General features: G+C 44.7%; 1 protein-coding gene across 2 annotated transcripts in view; it reads left to right on the top strand.

Annotated features, from left to right (window-relative positions):
* The window catches only part of ATPSCKMT (ATP synthase c subunit lysine N-methyltransferase), a 237,683-nt gene extending 224,749 nt beyond the window's left edge, over positions 1 to 12,934 (top strand). The window contains exon 5 of one of the 2 annotated variants that reach the window (XM_032337766.1): positions 12,606 to 12,934. In XM_032337766.1, the coding sequence (XP_032193657.1) occupies positions 12,606 to 12,716 (111 nt within the window). In that variant the 3' untranslated portion in view covers positions 12,717 to 12,934. The remainder of the gene's footprint in view (positions 1 to 12,605) is intronic. The other variant, XM_032337765.1, reaches the window with a different exon arrangement.
* Positions 12,935 to 15,313: the final 2,379 nt, after the last annotated feature.

Genomic DNA, 15,313 nt, shown 5'->3' on the forward strand with positions numbered 1-15,313 from the left:
AGGATTTGACACGGAAGGTTTTCAGCGGACCTGGGCTGGGAGCACCCCACGGCACCCCTGGTTAGTGCTCAGGCACGTGGCCACATAGCTGCAAGGCAGGCTGGGAAATGTAGTCTGGTTGTGTCCAGCAGAGGCAGGAAAGGGTGTGGGGAGCATCTGGTCAGTCTGTTTGCAGGCAGGCGTGCATCTGTAGGCTCAGCGTCGACAACAGTGGTGGGCACAGGGTTGATAATGCGTAAGTATTGTTGAATGAACCAGTGAACCCATGAGTAGGCTTTAACCTGTGTAAATCTTTCCTGAGCATCTACATGGGAAAGGATTCACTTTTTTTCAGTGTGACTGTAGCCCTTACAAGCTTTATTATGTGTTGGGAAGCTTGTGGAAGGATGATTTATAGTAACTGAGCACCCCGCTTAGCTCTGCGAGTAAGAGCCACCCAAAGCTTGGGAAGACCACCTGCTTCTCCATGAGGGGCCTCAGTTTCCCCATCGGCCCAGGGTCTCTCCTGGAGTGCACCGATGCCGTCTGGCTTTGTTTCAGATGTGAGCCGTAGCACAGGTTTGTATACAACAGAGACGTGAAATAAAAGCTTCTAGATTGATTTTCGGACCGGCGTCATTCCCTCTGCCTGCATGCTCCTCCTGGTCTGGTCTGCTCTACGGAAGATACATCAGAAAGGACTCTTGATCAGGTGGACTGGAAAGACAAGAGAGTTGAAACACAGGTTGTCTCTCCCCACCCCCGGCAGGGGCTGGCAACAAATACTGTGGTTTACATCGGAATTACGGCAAACTCCTTGACAAGCCTTTGTTACACGGTTGCCAAATTTATGGGAAAAAAGTGTAGGATATCTGTTGCTTGGGACATACTATAAGTATGCGAAGAATTTGTTGCGAAGAATTTGTTGTTGTTCATCCGAAATTCTAAGCAGACTGGACACCAAATTTTATCTGGTAACCTTATTCACGTGGACGCTCAGTGTTTAGCACTGGCCTTGCTAAGAGTGTGTCTCCATTTCTGATGAGTCTGAACAGTGGCGGAACTGACCAGGTACTTCTGAGATGTGTGAGTGGTCAGAGGATGTCCCCCTCCTCCCTGATCACATGTAAGTTGTTTCCTTGATGATGGCTTGGGTGTTCACCCTTGAGCTCCCTGCTTTTGTTTCGGGGCTGGCTGGGCAGGTCGCCCTGTCTTTCTTTATTTCCAGCCTGTGGGGCCTTTACTTTCCAGCGTGAAGTAGAAGGGACTGTCTTGGCCTCCTACTCATCTTGCTTTCCACCTGACCAAAATTATTCATCCAAGCCTCTAATGATTGTCTTTCCTTCTCCTTTATTAAAATTGGGGTCAACCTTAACATCTGTGAGCCATGTTCAGATTTAATTAAGATACACTTGGTTTAGTCCACAACCACTTATAAATTTTAATTAAACTGGATATATATTATACTGAATTATTTTACAAGAACCAGTGCATTTGATAAGAAATGTAATTATCTGTGTTTGAAATGCTATAGTTTTATATTTTGAAATCCTGATTTTAAAAAGAAAAGCCATTTTAGGTCAACTTTCATCTTGAATAAGCATTGAGGAATGAGGCCATCTCTGGCTTTGATTTTAATTTGTATTAGTCTCCTTCCATTATTGGAAAATATTTCTTTGTTCATTCATTCAACATGGAGGGTCTATTTAGTACCAGGAACTATGCAAGTCATCATCATATTAGAAACTCAGGTTTGCAGATTTTTAATGGTTTTCCTTTGCCCTTGCGTTTTGTCTTCTTAGCCTTCATGAGTTGAGGTAGTTATCCACTAAGGTAAAAGGATGAGTATGAGTATCTTACCACCGGTTCCTATGGTGAAGCCCTAAGCCCCAGTGTGATTGTATTTGGAGACAGGGCTTTTGGCAGGTAATTAAAGAAAAGTGAGGCCAAAGGCTAGGGTCTTAATCTGATGGGATTGGTGGTTTTATAATAGGAAGAGGCATCAGAGATCTCTCTCTCCCATGCACACATCAAGGAAAGGCCAGGTGTACACACAGCGAACAAATATCTCCAGACCAGGAATGGATCTCTTACCAGAATCTGACCATGCCAGCACCTTGATCTCAGACTTCTAGCCCCCAGGACTGCGTCAAAGAAATTTCTGTTGTGAAGCCATCCTGTCTGTGGTATTGTGTTGTGGTAACCTGATCTGAGTAATAGAGTGAGCCCATAGTCGAATGTCTATGGGTCTTGGCACTCCAGCCTGGGAGGTGGGCTACTCTGTCTCCAGAGCAGTTTGCCCTTTGCTGTAATAAACTTCATGAAGTCAGCTACTCCGTGGTTCTCAGAACAGCACGGACTCCATCACTAGAGTTCCTGGGACAACTCTTGAGGAGGGAGCAAAGCTAACCAGCTTGTTCTTGGACTGACTCATGACCTTGACTTCGTGACATAGCATCTTGACTGATTGAACTTCACAGCCTAGACGCTGGTGATTTACAACCTTCAAGTCCTCCACGAGAGACGATAAATGCAGAATTCAATTTATCAGCTCCTGCAGCTTCCATTCCATCAGGGGGAGTTTTTCCATTAGAAGAGGTAATAATACTTTCCTTTTTTGTGTCCCATCGTGTCTCATATGTCAACAGATTTCAGAACATTAAAAAAAATCTCAAGTTCAACTTAATATTTGATGTGACTTTTACACTGCTGAGCCATGTCCTGCCCTAAAAGCCTGGTTCCTGTCTTTCCCTCCGAGGCTCACCTTCTGTACCTCTTTGATGCACTAAAAATGCTCTCTGCGGATCAATGACGAGTACCAGCCCTCCAGACATAGAGCTGTGACAGAAAATCAATGTGCGGTGTGGACAGTTGAGGAGAACCTTAAATAATGTCTTAAAAGAATCTGCAGTCCTGGCTCCCGAAGCCCGTGGAGACTGCTGGGAGGGGTCACACCTGCGAACACGTGCATTCTTTCTTGGTGTGGAGGAGTTAATGAAACCAGCAGATGAGAACTACAGTCAAATCACAATTAAAAACGCATTTGGATTCATAGATGATTCTGACACTTTTTCCCCCTCCCGTCCCTATGGTGAGCATATTTAAAAAATACTGAACTTGGCACTTTCCTTAAGTCATGCTGAGACCTAACGCATGCATCTCATTTTCTTTCTAAAAGCAACACTTAGCAACTTTTACGGCTGGCATCATCTCGTGCCAAGAACAGTGAGGATGCTCCGGGGGAGAACCAGCGGCTACTTTCTTCTGGTGTCGGTTGAGAAGGGAAGGGCTGAGTACCCCCATTTATTAGCTTCTCATTACAGCATCAAGCGTTATGAAATGGCCATCTGCGGAAGGAACGATGAAGGAGCCACAAGCCAATGCCTGCAATTCCTGAGATACTCCAAGATACCTGTAACAGCTCTGGATGCTGATTTTTTGCCAGATCTGGATTTCTTCTGGTGGAGTACGCCTTGGATAACATCCTCTGAGGTTTTCCTGGCATAAAAGGTATGCTCACACAACTTCTTAGGCCCCTGTCATTAAACAAGAATGGGCAGGTCTTGGAGGGTGTACTTTTCTCCATAGTTTTTGTAGCTGTGTTTGCTAAAACAACAACCACAGCAAAACCTATAAGGCTGCTCAGAAACTCAAAGGGCAGGACTGTGTCACTGAAGCACTGGAGCCACGAGAACTTCCCCGCGCGGCCCACCTAGCTTGCAGCTGTTGTGTGCTGTTGCAAAGCTGCCTGTGCTGCGCAACAGCGTGCTCTCCCGATTCAGTTTACAGGCATCCAGTGCTGAGAACTAGGTGTGAGATGTGCTTGGAGTGGGTGTGCCCATGCGGAAAGTGAGAGGGACATGGGAGATGGCAAGGCAGAGGAGGAGATGCAGGCTGTTTGCCACAAGGGGGAGAGGAAGCATGGCTTATAGTGGGCAGAGGGGCATCTGGGAGCAGGTGAGGGGGATCTGGGAGCAGGTGGCTCTTTTTAGCACTCACTGGAAAGAAACAAGAGCTGTGAAGACATTTTTTTCCAGTGGAGAAGTTGGAAAACACAAACATTTGTGACTCATAATCATTTAGGGAAGGAAGAGCCTCAGGTCACACTGGACTTTGAAGCCAGACCGCCCCCTCCTCCTCCCCTTCCTCCCCTCCCCTTCCCCCCTTCCTCCTTCTTCTTTTTTCTTTTTTAAGATTTTATTCATTTATTTGAGAGAGACGGTGAGAAACTGCAAGTGGAGGGGAGGGGCAGAGGGACGAGCGGACCCCTCACTGAGCAAGGAGCTTGATGTGAGGCTCTTTGCCAGGACTCCAAAATCATGAGCTGAACTAAGTTAGAAGCTCACCCTCCTGAGTCACCCAGGTGCCCCTGAAGACGGACCTTCTGGTGTTTCTTTCTAGGACACGATGGCTCAGTTTAGGTTCTAGAGCTGCTCTGATCAATACAGCAGCCACTGGCCACATGTGGTTGGTGTGAACTGTGTCAAATATGTGTTGAATTTCCAAGACATGATAAGAAAAAGTATTGAACTTCTTAATACTCAATTTTTAAAAAATATTGATTACATGTTAAAATGGTATTTTGGATATATTGGGTTAATGAAGTACATTATTAAAATTAATGTCAATACAGCCTTCTAGTTATAAAACGAGTAAGTCATGGATATAATGTGCAGCATGGTGGCGAGTTAATAATACCATGGTGCATATTTGGAAGTGACTAAGAGAGTAGGTCTTACAGACATCACAAGAAAAATAGTTGTAACCATGTGTGGTGATGGACGTTAACTAGATTTACTGTGGTGGTTATGTCACAATATATCCGAATACCAAATCATTATGTTGTTAACCTGAGACTAACATAATGTTCTCAGTAAGAAAGTTAATTTCACCATGGCTTTTTGTTTGTTTATTTTTACTTTTAACAGTATGGGTACTGGAAAACTTAAAATTTTAAATAATAAAATTATTTTTTTCCTGGGCAGCACTGCTCCAGGTTATATAAAATAGATTAAGTTGAATGTCTCTTATGCATAATCACACCATAAAACAATTTAAGTTCCACAATTTAAAAAAATTCTGCAAGTTTCTAAGTCACCTGGTTCCAGAGGGCTCACCAAACATGTCACCCTGCTGACCAAACCCGCATTTGTCAATGTCCCCCTTGAAACAGGATGTCTGGAATTGTAGGTAATGATGGCTGATGTGGTTGAGAAACGGCTCAGGGGAAGTAAATAGTATGAGGGCTTGGGATCTGCGTGACAAGATCAGGGTCGCTCCCAGTCTGATACAGTTCGTGATCTTTTCAGGGTGACTTTGCTGTGAGATGGGCTGAGGTCTGACTTGGATCTGACCCTCTAGCAATAGGATGGCCCCCAGGTAGATGGAAGCAAGAGTCACAGACCCCCAAGCCCAGTACTCATAACTCCCCCAACCCCTGCTCCTGGTGATCCAGATAGTGCCCTCATTCTAATAGCAATCTGATCAGAGGCTCAGCTGGGGGCTCTCCCATCTGCCCCCGGGGAGAGATGATTAGTGCAAATAATTGCCCTGGTTATATAAACAAGCGATGCTGCATTTTTAACCGCTGAGCTTCCGGAATTTGTAACTCAGGTGCCTCGAAAGCCACGCAGGGCAAGTTCCACGGTCCCTGTTCTCTGGGCTTCCAATCCCTTGACACGCAGTGTAAACAGATTGTTGGCTCCCGACTCGCGCTAAGCCGTACTTGAGCTGTGGTAGGTGAGGTCAGTGTGTTTTAGTGGATAGGAAATCCAGGCTCTCAGAATATTCTAGAGGCTTGTATTCGTTTAGTTCAGGTGGCCGGTGAAGCGGTCATGAGCAGGACTAGAGAAATGGTTCCTCATGCTCGGGAGTCTAGCTGTGCTGCGCCCCAATCACCCAACACCCTCTGTTGACGGACAGCTGGGCGGATGGGAGCAGGGGTTGGGGTGGGGGCGGGGCTGCAGGAAGGCGGGTTGGGGAAGAAAGGAGGCATTTAGAGAACAGTGCTCTCCCTCTTCTCCCTGGGACCACTTCTCAGCACATCACCTGTTCAATCTTGGGAAATAATGTCAAAATGGAAAAGTTTCTTTTGACGAGTTGAGGGGTATGTGTGTGTGTGTTTTCATCATTTTAATCGGCTAAAGCTAATCTCTTTAAACCTTTATTTAGAGAAAACCCTTGATATCTGATATATACATACTTGAAAATCTTGCCCCAAGGAAGTAGTGCTTTAATCTTTCATGAGTCATCATTCAGAATCCAGCAAATACTCTGCTGGTCAAGTACTCTCAGATGCGTGTCCAAAAGATACCTCTGTTTGGTGAACCACTTTGGGGTTTTCCTGCTTCTCCCTTGAGTGCCTGCCCCTTCCTCATCTGGGGCCACATTGTGCGGATCACCCTTCTCCCTCAATACTTCTTCAGCCACCACTAGCATCTTAGCAGACTGCACACCGTCCTCACAGAGGCATTGTGGGAGCCTTGTGGCGAAAGGTGCTTTGTAAAAAAAATAATGGTCCCTAAACAGAAGATCATTATTGCTAGATCAGCTTCTCTCTCCCAGACTGATTATTTCGGTCTTGCAAAGACTCGCATTTGCCATCTGCTGGCCCAATTACCTAAATGATTCAAATTCTCCGAAACCTGGTCACACAGCTCCTCATTCTTCCCAACTCCTCTTTGAGGGCTGCTGGCAGATTTGAGAACCCCGGGGTTCAGATCCTTGTTGGAACCACTTAGCGTTACAGTAGGCAAGAGCCCTCCCCAAGGTAGCCCCATGACCCTCTCGCTGTGATGGTGGTCTTGCTTAGTTTCTAATCTACCTCATGCCTCATTTGTATCATCTGTTTTGTCCTTATCATCTCGCTCTTGAAAGCATACAAGGAGTCTTTTGGGAAAGTCAAAGAAAGCTGCATGATGCCTGCTTTCTATATATTTCTTTATTAACTTGGTTGAAGGTTGGATAACTTTTGGCCTTTGGGCCATATTGTCTAAAAACGAAATTCCAAAAAGTTAGTTGAGGATGATCTGCTTTATGTTTGGACTCTCTTGGTTCACCCATTTTACCCCCATGTTATTTATTGTATTGTCTTTAAAAACTATCCTCTTTCTAGATTACCTCTGTAACTGAACTTTAAATTTATGTTCTAAATTTTTGTGACTTGTTGAATTTACCGTTTCATGTGTATATATGTTGTTTAAATCAATCTGAGTTAAACTTGAAGTGGCAGGGGAAGCGTGGAGTCATGGTGCAAGCCAAGGGACCCCTGCTGTTAGCACCGGGCGTAGGGAGAGGCAATGGTACCAGGCATGTGCGTATTGGCTTTTCCAGCATCTCATTAACTCTGAACATAGACATTGCCAGGGACTCTCTGTTTCTTGATGCTATTCCATTCCTGACTCTGCCTTACTTGTTAATATAAAAGAGTGATTTCAAATCAAAGTAAAGAAATCATTTATGATTCCATGCTATAGGCCGGTTGGAGGTTATGGAAGACACGCATGGAGCCACAAATACATACAACCACGTGTTCCCCTCCCATAGTCAAATAACAGGGAAAACCTTGAAGATCAGTTCAAGATATCAAAATACTCGATAACTAATCAGAGTATTAGTTGTGTAAATAGTAATTACCGCAGGAAATCTGAGAAGAGAGAGATCCCTTTTAAAGAATAAATTTTTCGAAACAAAAATGCGTTTTTGTTTCTTCTGTGCTTGTAGACATAATACATCCTCATAAACAGGACACAAAGATTAAGTCATCTATGACCTCTATGTAGAAATTACTGCCATTGACCAATTTAGAATATAGGCTTCTAGGTTTTTTGTTCCATTATAATTTATTAGTTATTGTTTGCTTTAGAAGAAACCATCCCAAAGCTCAGTAGCTTGAAATACTAAGCATTTATTTATTTATTGTTTATTGTTGTTAGCAATTATGTAGCTCATGGTTCTTCAGGTTGGCCATTGTGCTGGGTTCAGTTGGGGCGTTCTGGCGCGGTGGTCTCCCATGACCTCACCATCAGCTGGTGGACTGGCCTTGAGCAGCCCAGCTGGGACATCTGGGGCCTTTCTTCAGTGGCCTCTCCTTGTTCCGGCAGCCTACCCTGGGCTGGTTCACACTGTGGTGTTGGGTTTCAGGAGCAGCAGAAAGGCAAAAGCCAACGAGCAGATATGTTTCAAGTCTGTGGTTCTATCGTATCTGCTATTGATCCATGGGTAAAAATCAAGTGAAATGGCTAAGCATACCGAGAGTCAGCATGAGAGGGATTCTGGAAGAGCATGGAAACAGGGAGGCATGAACATTCAGTTGGGACATACTTCTGTCAGCGCACCACAACTGAATCTATCCGGTTGTAATATTTTAACAACATGAGATTCTATTGTCCATGGTGTGTTAATCAGGGGTGGCTGGAGAAACAGAACCAATACAATGTATTTGTATCTGTCTGTGTCTGTATAAGAGAGTTAGCAAGAGATATATCAATATAGATAGACACATTGAATCATGTTTATTATAAGGACTTGTCTCATGCATTGTGGAGTTTGGGGGGTCTTGAGATCTATCTGTAGGATGAATTGGCAAACTGGAGACTCGGGAGGGCTGATGGTTTAGTTCCATGTGAGTCTGAAGACCTGAGGACCAGGAGGGCCAGTAAGAGAGCTCCAGTCCTGAGGCCAGCAGGCTCAAAATGAGGGAGAGCTGATGTTTCAATTTGAGTCCAAAGGCAGGAAAAAAAGTCTCCATTTGAAGGCAGTCAGGTGGGAAGAATTTTCTCCTACCAGCGGTGATTCAGCATTTTTTGTGCTATTCAGGGGTTTAGCTGACTGAATAGGCCCACCCACATTAGGGAGGGCACTCGGCATTTTATTAGATCTGTTGATTTAAATGTTATTCTCATCCGAAATAAAATAAAACAAAACAACAAAAACAGTCTCCTAGACTCAGAAACATGCAAAATAAGGTTTAGCCAAATATTTGGGCACCTGTGGCCCAGTCGACTCATAGAATTAATCATACACATGGTGTTCTGAATCCTGGTTTGTTTGTTTTGTTTTTGTTTTTGTTTCTTAGTTTAAATATATGTCATGGACATTTTTTCATGTCAGTAAATATAGATGAACATCATCATTTTTGATGGCTGCATAGTATTATTCTTTGATTCACATCATTTATTTCCATTTTCTTGACAAACACTTGAGTTCTGGCTCACATTTTACTACTCTATTTGCATAACGGAGTTTGATCCATATTGCTAAGTTGTCCTCTAAATTATTTGTACCATCTCACCAGCAAGCATAGGACTGACTGTAACACCTTCGGCAACACAAAATGTTTATTCATTCGGTAGGTTGAGTGTCTACCATGTACTAGACATTGTGCAAGGAGCAAGATGTTCAGTAGTGAGCAGAGCAGTGAGGGCCCTGGCCTCAGGAGGCATCCGTTCTATGGGGAGAGACACAGAGTAAACATATAAAAGCAGAGCTCGGCAAGGCACCCACAGCCTGTGTCAGGTGAGTGAAGGGAGTACATGATGTAATATGATACAAGCATAAAGGAGTAGAGGTGATTACTGTAGACAAGGCTGTTTCATTACTGCTGACCTATTAGACAGAAGGAGAACTCGCTTTAGTTTTGAGAGAGATAGGAAGGCATTATGAAGATGGGATTTGAATGGGATCTCAAAGTACACAAAATAGATTTGGCCTGGACATTTGGCATGAAACATTCTGGAAGTTTTGCAAGACCACAGTTGTCGGGGTGGAAAAACTCAGGAGTCAGTGGGGGGAAATGGGCCCATTGGTCCCTTAAACCAGTTTCCAAGAACTCAAGTGGGTATGGTTTCCAGGGCATACTGAAGGCCAAACTGTCTCCATAGTCTAGTATTGCCATTCTAGGTAAAGGAAAATCTGTGTAGATTGAATTACCAGCACCTGATTGTACCTTGTCTTTCGTTTTCCAGTGCTATTTGACGATTTGATCTGACTAATCTGAATTTGCGGGCGTGTATTGCATGGAGTACTGGGTTTGATGCATAAACAATGAATCTTGGAACACTGAAAAAATAAAATAAACTTTAAATATCCAAAAAAAAGTCACAGTGTTTGTAATCACCTGATACTTCATTTTTCAAAGAACAACTGTTTTTCAAAAAACTCTTCCTGTGATTAAGCTACAGTACCACCAGGAGGCAGTATTGGGATAACCGCTGGCCCAAACACGGTATAAATCATCCTATGGAGAGTACAAGAAATCGGCAGTTCATGATCTTATAAAAGCTAATCTTACTTGTTTAAATTTGAGTTTAACAGGAACCTCAAATGAGTAATTACCTTGGAGTGTCTTTGGAAAATGAGTAAAAGTCTAAGCTGCCATTTGGTGGCTAATTTTTCTTATTATCAATGTGTTTTATAGTGATTGTGATTAAAATGCTATTTTGTTATTCACCATGAAGATCTCATAATAAAAGCCCAATGAGTGCTCATGGCAGACCCGCTTTTCAGATTGGCAGTGGCCTCAGGCTGACCAAGGCTGCTGTCCACGTGGAAGGTCTGGACGTCTGCTCATCTGTAACAAGTTTGGGTTTTCCAAGTAGCAAAGCCCTGAAGGAAAAATAAATCTGTAATATGCTTTGCCTGTATGTATGCAATGTCCTTAGAGATTTCCCAATTACAAGTTTTCTGAGTTTCCCTCTTTATTTTATTTTGCTTTTAGAAGAGATCGTGACTCATTTCAGCTTCTGGTATCCCCTCGCTTATTTCTCTTCTTTAACTACAACCAAGCGTAACCTGATTTGCACTGATGCTTGTTTCCTTCTCCAATAAGCTGCAGCAAAAGCTTAATATAGAAGCATCAGGTAGTCAGAAAGGTACTTTTAAAGAACTGTTTATATATAGATATCTGTATATCTATATATTTTTTAGAACTCTTTTTAAGGTTTTATTTATTCATTTGACAGAGAGAGAGAGTGATCACAAGCAGGCAGAGAGGCAGGCGGGGGGGGGGGGAAGCAGGCTCCCTGCTGAGCAGAGAGCCCAATGCAGGGCTCGATCTGAGGACCCTGAGATCATGACCTGAGCCGAAGGCAGAGGCTTAACCCACGGAGCCACCCAGGGGCCCTAAAAAACTGTTTTTGTTCAGAGACGACTGTATTCTTATGTAGAGCGGACCATTTGAACAAAATTAAAGTATGCTTTTGAGAAAGAGGTTAAAACTGGATTTTATCACAATCATTTCAAAGAGTTAGTATCACCAACCGACTCTTCTGAACTTCCAGTGTGTACCGAGCTGATGGCAAGAAGCTGGGGATCAAAGTGGGTTTTGGTAGCAAGAGGAGCATTTGTCACAACAACTGAAGGAGGATGCGGGGCCATTCCCCACAGTGCCAGGGGGATGGGACCCAGCGGAGCAAAGAGAGGGTGCCCCTGGGGCTGGTTGGATGTGATTGAGCTGTTGTGTGACTCAGTTTCCCCCAGACGTGCAGCTTTCATTCCTCAAGACACAGGTTTGCCTGGGCCACTGGCTGGCTCACTTTGGTCTCAGGTGGGACACTGGGATCCCACGAGAGCTGATTGACAAAAATAGGTGGTGCAGGGGCGCCGGGGTGGCTCAGTGGGTTAAAGCCTCTGCCTTCAGCTCAGGTCATGATCTCAGGGTCCTGGGATCGAGCCCCGCATCGGGCTCTCTGCTCGGCGGGGAGCCTGCTTCCTCCTCTCTCTCTGCCAGCTTCTCTGCCTCCTTGTGATCTCTGTCTGTCAAATAAATAAGTAGAATCTTAAAAAAAAAAAAATAGGTGGTGGACCAGATTTGGTGCACGAGCCCACCCCCCGATAACACACGAACACGTCTGCCTACTATGAAGGACTCTCTGTCTATTGGTCCTACCCCATACCCAGCTTCATCTCCTACTGTGGCACACAGGACCTGCCCACCCCATGTGGCTGCTTCTGACCCATCTCGACCCTTCTGTCTGTTTCTGCTGCCCCTGCTTGTCTGAGCTGCAGCCTTCTTCCTGGACAAGCCATCGCAGACCTCCTCCAGAATAAAGGCGTCGAAGAAAGCTCACATCATGCATTTCCACCACTCAGGTGGGACAATACCCCCCCCTTTCCCCCCCATTCTTCTGACTTCTGAGCTGCATACTCTGTCTTATCAGCAGACCTGGGTGCTGGTGGTCCTGGGTGGTCCCTGTGCCCAGAAGGGCTTAGCAGTGAGCCTGATGGCCCCGCAGCCTGACATCCCATCGAGTTTCCCACACTGCTGGGGCCGTGTGCATTACTGACCCGGTTCAAGAAGCCATTCCAAAGACACCATTCCACAGAAAGGAAAATCAATAAGTAATTTCTGTCCCTCCGTGTAGCGCCATGGGTGACAAGGACAGTACACACCCACCCACGACGGTGAGGGAGTGTGCCTGGAGGGAAAGGCTGCGCTGTGCCCAGCTCTAAATGAAAATCAAGACAAATGGTGGAGGCGAAGGAGACCAGGGCGGAGAGAGGCTGATGTGTGGGGAGCCATTTTTCACAGGCATTTAATTTTAGTTCACCTAGGCACTTTGCACCAGGGCGTGTGTTGGCGGAGCTATAATTCTATTTACGGATGGACAACATGAACTATTTTTCAGGGTGAAGGGCGAGGCTCAAATCTCTTGGATTTGAATCTGTCCCGGGGCCTCCTCATCTTTCCCAGTTTGGAGAGCCCTCTGCAGAAATTGCAAGTAAGTGATGAAATGTGAGCACCGCCGCCGGAAGAGAATCCCTCCTGTGCTTTCGAAGTGGAGCTCACCGCAACCGCCATCCATCATTTCTTGCTTCCAGAGCGCGGCCACCGAAATGGAGCTGATTCAGCGCAGTTTGAGGAAACAGTAGCAACATCACATTAAAGAAGCCTCATGGTTTTATGGCTGATAGATGCTCATTTCTTTGGTGCTTTCTGAAATAAATATTGTAGACAAAGCTCTTTAATCTCTTCTTTCAATGAGCGGAATGCTCTTTGGTCCCCAAATGTTTCTTAGTACTTCGGCTCGAGGCTATTCTAGATATAGCTGATCCTTGAACAGTGAGACGGGGCAGGGGGAGAGGCATGGGGACACAGACCACACCCCCCACCAATTCCCTGCAGTGGAAAATCTGCCTGGAACTTTTGACTTTCTCAAAACTTAGCTATCAAGAGCCTACTGTTGACCAGAAGCTTTCCTAATGAACTGTCGACTAACACATGTTTTGTATTATATTTGTATTAGATTCTTACAATAAAATCAGCTAGAAAAAAGAAACTATTATGAAGAAAATCCTCAGGAAGAGAAAATACATTTGCAGCCCTGTTCTGGAGTTAGCAGAAAAAATCTGCTTCTTCGTGGACCTGGACAGTTCAATCCTGTGTTATTTCGGAGGGAACTACAAATGTCCCTAAGGGCTTCAAACATTTTTGACACTAGTAAACAGTACTTTTCTAGGCAAGGTAGTAAACTTGTTTTCTTCCTGACTTGCCTTTCCCAATAGGTGATGGAATGCAGATGTAACAATAATGCCAATTATATCAAGATGATGAAGCAACAGAAAGGTTCTAGAAACAACCCTTCATCCATTAATAGAATTAATGGTCCCATTATGTCATCTAACAAGTTTTATTTTCCTCTGTGTGCTGAGAAGCATGAAATTATCATGTAAATAATGTCACATCTGTGCAAACATTTTGCAAGGTGCTCTCCAAATTCGAATTTAAGCTGTCATCTCTCTTTGTTTGTTAACTATTGTAGTCCCTGAAGTTTTTTTTCTGCCTCACATGAGAACTGTAAATTGATTTTTCATTTAACTCTACCGCCTATGTGTCAGGAATCTGTGTGTTTTGAAGGATCTGGAGAGAGCGCCCGCCAACACCGTTTGGAATTAACATTCTGTGAGCAAGGACAGCCAGCAAGAGGCTTGTGCGATTATCCTTAGCACCCCTAGCTGGCTTCCTAACCCCTTTAAAGGTAATCTCATTTTTCCCTTTGCCTTTGCCAAGTGTGTTTTTATGTCTTCATGCCTGAGTGATGAGGGTCCCTGTGGCCTTCTAGCTTCTGGGTTGTTCTCTGTGAACTCCCTCTTAGATAAGTCTGCATCCAGGGGTTGGCAGTGGTGGAAAGAAAGGGACCACTGCAGAATCCTGGCCATCCGGATTCCACAAGCTGCCTCTTCATTCTTGTGCTTCCGTCCAAATCTTGAGGGTTACAACTGAATGGCATTCACTTTCAGAGAAATGCAGTTTCTGACATTGTGTATTTTGGTGTAGGCATTTGCTAGAGTACTCACCACACACACACACACACACACACACACACACACACACACACACAGCTTCACTGGGAACTTGTATTAATTAGTAATGCAAACACAAACTATTCCCAAGAGAATGGAGGGCATTCCAAGCCTCCTCGACATTTCAAGCACACATCTGACATCATTTCATTTCATTCAGACCTCCCCACTCAGAGATGTAGTTTTGTTAGCTGGACGGTTATTTCTAAGGCACCTTTTGTTCTGCATTCAGACCGTCTTAACTGAGTGTGCTATTTATGGTTTTGCACAGTAGAATCATTGGTCTTGCTACGATGCCGTTCCATTGGGCACTGGTATTCAGCACTAAACTAATTGCAAATCAAGTCTTACCATCTCAAGGATGTGAGGGTTGGGAAATGTTTTCTCCTGTCACTTGGGTTCAGGCAGAACAACAAGATAATTTCGAGCCCTCTGCGCCATGTGCATTATTAAAGAGACTGTTGTCAGTAGAGGCTTTTTAGAGTGTGAAAGGGGTGTGTATGTGTGTGTGTGTGTGTACGTGTGTGTGTGTGTGTGTGTGTGTGTGTGTGTGATGGGGGAGGACATGCAAAAGGACACAGCAGCCTCAGAGACAGGCTGACCACTGCCTAAAGTTGCTAAGATTTGCAACTTCCTATCTCAATGTCTGCGTCTCGTGAAGATCTGGCTGATATTCTGTTCCTGTAAGTGCAGGGTGTTTGGATATTGGCTTCGTCTCCTTCAGCACGATTTAAAACTCACGGGCATGATCAGAATGCTTACTGGCTGTTTCAAGGCAGCGGTTTCCAGGTGACTGTAGCAGCCAGTTTGATAAAACGGAGTGTGTTAAACATATATTTTACATCGTCGGTAATGAGACCTGCCCAGATAGCCAATTTCATACCTTGCACTTGGGCTGACCTTGCACTTGGGCTGACCAGAACAAGAGCTTGTCAGGGCTGTTCTGGGGCGTGAGCTGGTGGTGACTTCTCACTTGGGGCTTTTTTCCGCCTCTCCGGGCCCCTCTGGGAAGGAACCCTGCCACCCAGGGGCC

The sequence above is a fragment of the Mustela erminea genome, chromosome 3 (assembly GCF_009829155.1).
Source record: "Mustela erminea isolate mMusErm1 chromosome 3, mMusErm1.Pri, whole genome shotgun sequence".
NCBI lineage: Eukaryota > Metazoa > Chordata > Mammalia > Carnivora > Mustelidae > Mustela > Mustela erminea.